Source organism: Palaemon carinicauda, chromosome 31 (assembly GCF_036898095.1).
Source record: "Palaemon carinicauda isolate YSFRI2023 chromosome 31, ASM3689809v2, whole genome shotgun sequence".
NCBI lineage: Eukaryota > Metazoa > Arthropoda > Malacostraca > Decapoda > Palaemonidae > Palaemon > Palaemon carinicauda.
In genome coordinates, this window is record NC_090755.1 from 47,144,365 (window position 1) to 47,153,958 (window position 9,594).

Here is a 9,594-nt window from a genome sequence, read left to right on the forward strand (position 1 = left end):
TGAAAGGAGTTCCTTGACAGTATTGTTCATGTTGATCGTTATCAGAGTGAGAGCATGTAATCTTATATTAAAAAGCCATATAATATTCGCTTTTTGTCTGATACTCTCTTGTTCGTTTTAGAGAATACTCTTAGGCAGCGATATACAATAATAGAATGTATGGAATATCTTAGGCACAAATTTTTATCTTCACATTAAACTAGAGTCTATTGTAAATAATCTTCATACATTATTATTAAAAAGAAAAGAAAAAGGAATAAAACATGTAAAACTTACAAAAGAATGTTTCAGAGGTAAAGTAAATCTTGATTATACTGTATGGGGTCATTATAGTCATGGCAAGGTAATACGTCAAGAGTTTAGTAAGTTCTTATTGTGTTCTTTCTCAAGTAGTTATGTTTCTTATTTCTTACTGAGGACTTCGTATTCCTTATTCCTTATGTAACAATTTTATTGAAAGAAAGTGTAAAGGTAATGCGGCACTTTTATTTATACATAGGCTCACTTCACACAAGCAAGTTTATCTTTATATTAATGCAGATTTGATGATTAGATTCCAGAATTTGTAGTCTTCATAGTCAAGATAAAACTTTGCATTGTAGAAAATAGCTGATTATAAAGTATTCACAAGGCTTCAGTACACTGATTTTCATTTACAGGAAGGTGGAATGGATAGTTCAGTCCATGAGGAAGAACTAGCACGGCTTAGAGGCTTATTAGAAAGTGAAGAAACAAAAAGGTCAAGGTGGCAGGTGGAAAATATTAGACGTAAGCACAATTATCTACCGCTAATTGTCAACATGATGAAAATATTGGCTGAAGAAGGTAAACTTTTACCAATCTATCATGCAGCTAAAGAAAAGGCCAGAGAAAGACTTGAGAAAGCGAAGTCAAAGGAGAAGACGAGTGCTTGACATGCTAGACTTCAGAACACATGTTAATTCCGGATTGTTTCTGTCCTGTGCGTTCATGTAAAGACCAGGTTCAAATCACTTTAGTGTTACATTTTTTTAACCAAAAATATTTATGCATTGAATTTTTGGAAATAAAGTATTTAGCTTTTTTTTATAAAAATTTCTGTAGGAAGAAATAGATTTTCTCTCACTTCAGGTATAAAGAATAACATTAGTAATTGGATTCTGTAGTTTTTATAAATTAAAGTTTAGTTATGTGACTTTTTTTCCTATACCTGCCTGTTGTTTCACAGTAAAGTTTCTCATGGTCTATAATTGCCATACATAGTGGTTTCTTATAATATATATATATATATATATATATATATATATATATATATATATATATATATATATATATATATATATATATATATATATATATATATATATATATATTTATATTATATATATATACATATATATGTATGTATGTATGTATGTATGTTCTGGCATAGATACAAACCCTCTGCTATTTATAGGGGTATACTTTCGGCGTAGCTGAAAGACGATTGATTGATTGATTGATTGATTTAAAGTTTTCAGGCATCCTGACATCTGAGGTCATTGACGCCGGAGCTATGATAATTTTATTGAGGGATAACTACCCCATCCGCTAGTTAGCGGGTGGGGTTTGGGGTAGGCTGGCTACACTGCTCACTCACACCTCTCAGCTGAGTAACCACTTTACTTTTTGGCTCGGTAGAGAACGGACATGCTGCTGTTCATTCCCTCAAAGAATTGCCTTGATTGTTTTGTCATTTTTTTTCTCTTGTGTGTGTTTTCATTTATCTTATACATATATATGTGTAAGTGGGAATATTCTTTTATGTTGTGAGATACTTGCAACTTTAATTTCTGTTGACAGCGTAGCTGGCGGCCTCCGTCGTAAGGGAGTTGACATTGTGTTGATACTACTCCCTTACCTTGCCGCCCTCCCCTACGTTGATGGTTGGCAGGTTCTCAACACTTGTGTGTTTGTTTCATTACTTGAGTTGAAGTTTATAACAGTTCAGCTCCCTTTCGAGGAATTATCTTACAAGGAAGATGACTTATTCCCCGAATAGCTCATGTTTTGCAGCGGAGCATGAATTGTATTTGATTACAACTTTTATTTAATTTTCTACAGATAGCAGCAACATAGATCACAAGGCAGATGGCTTCGGCCGCCCTGTTCATTATCCTGCGCTTCATGTGGTATCTCGTGAGCTGCGCTCCTTACGATGTAGCATTCGTTTTGTCAACCATCAACTTGAACAAGGCTAGTTGATGGGAAGCAGATGAGTTTTGCTTCTGGTATCTTATCGCCGAAGACTGTGCTTCTTCCCCTTGAACTGGGAAAAAGCAAGTCCATGGCTTGTTCCTCCTTTGAGGAGAACCGTTACGCCTATACTTTTTTCCCATAGAGCTGGGCGAAAGCTTGTATTAGACGATGCCCTCCTTCAGGAAGACTTCTCTCTCTTTCGCGAGAGAGAGATTTTGACGCCTACACTTTTTTCCCATAGAGCTGGGAGAAAGCTTGTCTAAGGCGATGTCCTCCTTAGGACTTCTCTCTCTTCCGCGAGAGATATTATTACGCCTACGTTTTTTTCCCATAGAGCTGGGAGAAAGCTTGTCTTAGGCGATGTCTTCCTTTGGGAGGACTTCTCTTTCGGTCGCGAGAGAAATATTATTACGCCTACACTTCTCTCCCATAGAGCTGGGAGAAAGCTTGTCTTAGGCGATGTCCTCCTTTGGGAGGACTTCTCTTTCTTTCGCAAGAGAGAGACTTTTACGCCTACGCTTTCTTCCCATAGAGCTGGGAGAAAGCTTGTGTAAGGCGATGTTATCCTTGGGACTTCTCTCTCGTTAGCGAGAGATATTATTACGCCTACGCTTTTTTCCCATAGAGCTGGGAGAAAGCTTGTCTAAGGCGATGTCCTCCTTAGGACTTCTCTCTCGTTCGCGAGAGAGATATTATTACGCCTACGCTTTTTTCCCATAGAGCTGGGAGAAAGCTTGTCTTAGGCGATCTCCTTCGGGAGAACTTTCCTCTCGTTCACGAGAGATATCTTGTAGGAGTTTGCTGATCTACCAGGGACGGTGGCAGAGTTTTCTCCGAAACAGGTTTCCCATTCGGGGGGAAAGGGTCTCTCGTTCTCAAGAGAAGACCTTCTCTGGGTATCGGCGGTCCCCCCTTTACGCTTATGGTTTTCCTCCAAGGGCGGAACGAGAGCCTTATATTAAGCAATGTTCTCCTTTGGGAGAACAAGCCTCCCCTGCGGAGTGGTTATCTTTAGATCTTTGAATCTGCTGGTTCTCCTTGACACTTCGGGGTCTCGTTACGATCACCCTTTGGGCTGGCGTGATCGTGAGCCTTCGGGCTCTTGTCATGTTGATCCTGCGGGTTCTCATGACAGTAGGAGTCCTTCGGGACTCCGTCGCGCTGATCCTTCGGGCTCACGCAACTCGAAACCTTCGATTTTCAGTTATGCTGAACCTTCGGGCTTTCGTAACGATGGCCCTCCTAATGAGAGAATGCCTTGATGAAGTCATTGAGCTTCTGCATGGCATTTCACTCCTGTGCTGAACCTTGGTGATGAGCAAGAGGGCTCTCAAACTTGGGGAAATTGCTTCCCCAATTCGAATCTAAATTTCTCTCTCTCATCTTTTTCTTCTGTTCAATATTACTTCAACCTTCTCCTAATTTTATCAACTTTCTTTTGTCTTGCTGTCCTAACTCTATGAGTATTATTTCTCTTAAGTTATATACTGTATATATATATATATATATATATAATGTGTGTGTGTGTATATATATATATATATATATATATATATATATATATATATATATATATATATATATATATATATATATATATATATATATATATATTTATTTTATTTGTTCATTTATTTTTTTATCTTTTTTATTTCATTTAAATGGCGTGGATATTTCCACATTCGTTATTTCTGCCTGCTTAGATGAATGGGAGAAGGGATCACGGTTGGGAGGTATTTGCATCCAAAGCTATATATGAGAGTATTGGATGATAGCCATCCCAAAGATGGTTTGAACCTTTTTGGCGGAACTACTCTCAAGGGTTGGGTCATCGGGATCCAGGGGGATCCAATCCTTGAGGTGGGACTCTTGGCTTCTGGCCGGAAGCCCATCATTACAGATATGGGGAGGATGATTCCATATTTCCTTGGTCTCAGTCATAACTGGCAGGTTTAGCTTACACCCGTGCCTCTATATCCGTTTTGATGCTATCCTTCGCATAGGGCATGGAGTGGACCATCTGGGAAGTATACTCTCATTGTGCCGATAGTGGAGAATGTAAATTTCCTTTCCAACGTATGATACTTTCTTAAAATTCTCAAGCAGGTAAGCCAACAAAACAACAAAAACATAAAGAAAATCTCACCCTTAAATATGGACCCTTTAAATTCTGACTCCCCATCTCATGGATTTGCCAACTCCACCCGGCACTGTTGAAGACTTCTGCTACTGTAATTAAGGAAAATTCTGTTGACGACCTTCGAACTAAAAAGGACCACTCTACTGATGTTAAAGAATCTAGCAATTTGGGTAACACAAGGAAACTACGATTCCTTCATGTTTCCCAAATTCCCTTAGAGACAAATTATGATGATATATATAGAGCATTTGAGTGCTATGGATTGATAAAGGAAATAAGGATGAGACTCGTTGATGAAAAATGGGACTCTTGGATATCTTTTGATGGTCATGATGAAGCGTTTAATGCCATTAGTAATATTAGTAGTATCAAAATTAACAAATTAAATATCATGGGAGGTCTTTGTGATAAGGTCCCAAAGGAATTGGATGTGTACAAACCTGCTGATTGGTTTGAAAAAGAGACAAATGTATGCATGCCTTACACAGAGAAAACCCAAACCACCAATGTGGCTTGTAGCTGAACCCAAAGGGGTAATAGGAAATTATTATAGAATATGTAAGTTTATTCAGAAAAAAGTAGGAACCATTGCACCTGGAGATATATCTCATTTTGGGAAAAATAGTTATCTCATCCATGCCAAATCTTCGACACAGTCTGCAATACTATCTAACTTGCAGACAGGCAGTGATGAAATTACATTGGAAATGAAACCTCATCTAAATTTTAGTTATGGATGGGGAGTGGTCTTTAATAAAGACCTGTACAAATTTACAGAGGAGGAGATCCTTTCTATGTGTCCACTAAATGTATGGAAAGTGCATAAGGTTCCTGGAACATCAATGATTATACTTTCCAGGATGCTGATGTACTTTTCCATATTGTTATTGGAAATGAAAGGATTAAAGTTCGGCCTTTCAAACAAAAGCCCCTGCAATGCTTTAATTATTTTAAATTTGGACACCCATCCAAAGTTTGCAAAAATGGAAAAATATGTGGTATTTGCTCCAAAACTTATCATGGAGAATGTACACTTGAGGCCAGGTGTTCAAACTGCAATTTGAATCATAAATCAACTGATAGGAGATACAAACTGTATAAGTTGGGGGAAGCTGCCCTGAACAAATCAAGTTTAGAACACACAAGTGTGGGACCTGCTTAAAGACTATTGAATATATCAACCAGCTATGCAAAGGCCTTAAAATCAAAGGGAAATTTACCACAGGAGACATCAAACCCACCTAGCACTGCCAGTAATCCTAAGAAAAGAAATACAACTTCTGATAATAAAGTACTGCATGACAAGGTAATCATATTGCCTTCTGAGGCTCTGCCACAGTGCATTAAAAATGGGTCATTGCCCATATCTGTACAGCCTTCGTCCCCCATTTCCAACAATAGTACTAACCTCTCTCAGGCCATGTCTTCGCCTGATTTGATGGAGATTCCACCTGACACCAAGTTACCAGGTGCACCTGTATTGGGGGAGGTGCAAAAACCTGGTAGCTCACCATCTACTAATCGGAAAAGAAAGAGACCTCCATCTCTCTCGCCCCCTTCAATAAGAAATATTGAAATTACGACGTCAAATAAATATGCTGCTTTGTCTGTTGATGTTTCTGATCAACTGGAAGTCGATTTGAATAAATCGGAAATTCAAGTGGAGTTCCACCAACCTCCTCAACAATCAGATCAAAAAGGCAAAAAGAAAATCATAAATGCTAAACCCAATCTATCAAGACCCTCTTTAATAAAACCACCTGGAAATAGTGCTAGATAAAATACTGCTAATGGGAAGACTCCATCCACGGGGTATACCAAATTATAAACCATAGTTTTTTTCCTCCATTTTGCAATGGAATTGTCAGGGTTTAAGGGCCAAATATGAAGAACTTAAGCTCCTTATTCATGAGCATTCCCCCATAATTATTTGTCTATAGAAGAGCAAACTTGATCATAATACTCATTGTCCTTGTGAATATATTAGTTATAGGACACCATATAATCAACAAGTGGGGAGCCATGGCGGAAGTCTCGTATACGTTCGTCGAGATGTTGCCCAAGTTTCTCTGTCTATTCGTACACCTCTGCAGGCAGTGGTCGTACAGATTGATATAAGGAAAAAATATACAATTTGTTCTCTGTACTTGCCTCCAAATGATAACATTTTGTATGATAACTTAGTAAAGGAGATTCAACCACTCCCTCAACCTTTTCTTTTACTTGGAGATTTCAATGGTAGACATCCTTTGTGGGGTGATGTTTTAGCAAACACGAGGATAAATATTATATCATCAATTGTGGAAAATGAAGATGTAGGGCTCCTTAATACAGGAGAGCCCACACACTTTTATGTCCAGATAGGTACCTTGTCATGTACTGACCTATCAATTGTAAGCTCTAATTGACTTCTTGACTTCGATTGGAGGACATTAGATGATTGGCATACTAGTGATCATGCACCAATCATTATAAACACCAACAATGGTCCACCTTTACAGAGATCGCCACGATGGAATCTTGACAAGGTGGACTGGGATGAATTTCGTGAGCTAAGCGAAATTGAGGGGGATGCAGGACAGGTTGAAAATGATGATGTCATAGACTTACTAAATGGAACTCTCCATACAGCAGGAGTCAATTCAATTCCCAAAACAACAGGGTTATTCAAACGACGACCAGTCCTGTGGTGGTCTTCTGAACTAACTGCCCTGCACAGAGCCACAAGAAGATCTCTTAACATGATTGCGTAGACACAGAACTGATGAGAATTTGATTATGTATAAGAAATGTAGAGCACAGTTCTGTCGTGCCATGAAAGAAGCAAGACGCCAGTCATGGATGTCTTTTGTTTCCTCCATTAACAGTAGAACACCGCCATCTTCTGTGTGGAGGAATGTAAAAAAGATAGCTGACAAATTCACCCCCAACCGACCACCAGTGTTGAAGGTGAATGGTCAGTATGTAACTGAAGCAAATGATGTTAGCAATGCCCTGGCTAATCATTTTTCAAATGTATCCAGCAAGTGTGAAGGTGCCTCTGGTCACCAGTATAGGAGCATTGAAGAAAAGAAATTTTAAATTTTGCAACAGGACGGAAAGAGTCGTATAATTCTCCTTTCACTGAAAGAGAATTTGATTCCGCACTTGCTCATTGCAACGATACAGCCCCTGGACCCGATGGAATTCCATATGCAATGATTAAATATGTATATTTTAATACAAAGCTATTTATTTTAAGCCTTATTAAAAGAATATGGCATGATCAAAGTTACCCAAGTGTTTGGGAACTAGTTATTAATTTAGCCTTTTTAAAACCCGGTAAGGACAAGTTTTTAGCAGCAAACTATTGTCCTATTGCATTGAGATCTTGTTTATGTAAAATCATGGAGAAGATGGTCAATGGCTGATGTGGTACCTTGAAAAGAAGGGTATTTTATAACCCATTCAATGTGGATTCAGAAAAAATGCACTCAACAACTGATGTGTTGATACAACTTGAGTCTTCTATTTGTGAAGCGTTTGCTTCCAAACAGCACCATGTGACAGTATTTTTTTACATTGAAAAGGCATATGATACCACATGGAGATATGGTATACTTAAGGGATTTTGACGAAGGAAAAATCTATTTCTGGGGAGAGACCTGTGGCGCCCGGTGAAAAGAGTCCTTCTTATGTATCTTTTCTGATAAAACCTTCCAATTATACCAGAGAAAGATAAAAGCATGGAATGCTGAGGTTACTACCCTCGCGCGAGCACCTTTTGGGTGTCGTGTATAAAGCAAAGGCGCGTGAAAACCACTATTCACTGGTTGTCTTCCATTTAGTTAATTCCTTCGTCAAAGGGATGGGCCGATACAAAGGCCCTAGCCAAGCACCAGCGCCACACCACCACGCCACGACGCGAGCGCTATCTGAACTACATCCTTCTTTTGGAATCTTAAGTGTTGAATTTGTTTGTGGTGCTCTCGGTCTTTTTTTGTCAATCGTGGATTTATTTTGTCATGTCCGAAGCTCCATCTTCACACATTCCAATGTTAAGTACCATAGTTTATTTTGACAGTTTTTTATTGTACCGGGCTTTTGTTTTATATCCAGTATAGTCTGTTTTATTATTCCCGTCTGGCCTTTCATGGCGGCCATTGTTTGTTCACTTGTTTGGGAAATCATCTTTGTCTGCCCGTTTAGTACTCTGTCACTTAGGTTCTTGGTTAAGTCCCTGGCCTTATGCCATTCATGAAATGGGATTGAGAGGAGAGCTACCACTATTTATTCAGGCATTTCTTTCACATAGAGTTTTTCAAGTGAGTGTGGGGGAAACTCTATTAGAGAGTAAATGCCAGGAAGAAGGAGTTCCTCAGGGTAGTGTGCTGAGTGTAACCCTTTTTCCACTAGCAATTAATGGGATATCCTCAGTCATTCCCTGGGATGTTCTCTCAACATTATTTGTGGATGATCTCTCCATATCATTTGCTGGAACTAGAATGGCAATGGTTGAGAGAAAAATACAACTCTCAGTTGACAAAATTATCTAGTGGGCTTATATGAATGGATATACAGTAAGTTCTCGACAAGTAAAACTAAAATTGTCCATTTCTGTCATATCTGGGGATTACATCCCGACCCGGATATATACATTAAAGGTCAACGGATCCCATGTGTAAGTGAAGCTAAATTTTTAGGTTTGATATTTGATTGTAGGCTTACATGGGTTTCTCACTTAAAGGCATTAAAAGCTAAATGTCTTGAGGCTCTGAATGTTTTAAAAGTATTGTCTCATACATCATGGGGGGCAGACCGTAAAACTATTTTGTAATTATACAAGGCCTTAATTTTTTCCAAAATTAGTTATGGCTGTGAAATATTCTCCTCAGCCACCCCAAGCCAATTAAAGATATTAGATTCAATACATCATGCTGGTTGGTATAAGATTGTCCACAGGAGCATTTAGAACCTCACCTATCCCAAGTCTCCCTGTTGATGCTGGAGAGTTACCTCAGTCTAGACCATTACCGCATGTCTTCCATTATTCGGTATTGGTTTAGGTTACAAAGACTCCCCAACTCTTTAGCTTTTCAGACTGCAAGCCTTGTAAGGAACTCAACATACTTTGAGTCACACCCAAATCTCCTCAACCTTTTGGGTTTCAGGTGAAACAATTATTAAACAATCTGGATATAATTAGAATTAAGGTGCTTCCGTTCAAGGTATCATCAACGCCTTCATGGAAATTACCT

General features: G+C 38.7%; 1 protein-coding gene across 1 annotated transcript in view; it reads left to right on the forward strand.

Moving 5' to 3' along the window:
- Uch-L5 (ubiquitin carboxy-terminal hydrolase L5) overlaps positions 1–1,174 on the forward strand; it is a 225,393-nt gene extending 224,219 nt beyond the window's left edge. Inside the window, exon 7 of the mRNA XM_068355135.1 lies at positions 660–1,174. Within this exon, the coding sequence (XP_068211236.1) occupies positions 660–914 (255 nt within the window). The 3' untranslated portion in view covers positions 915–1,174. The remainder of the gene's footprint in view (positions 1–659) is intronic.
- The last annotated feature ends 8,420 nt before the right edge of the window (positions 1,175–9,594 follow it).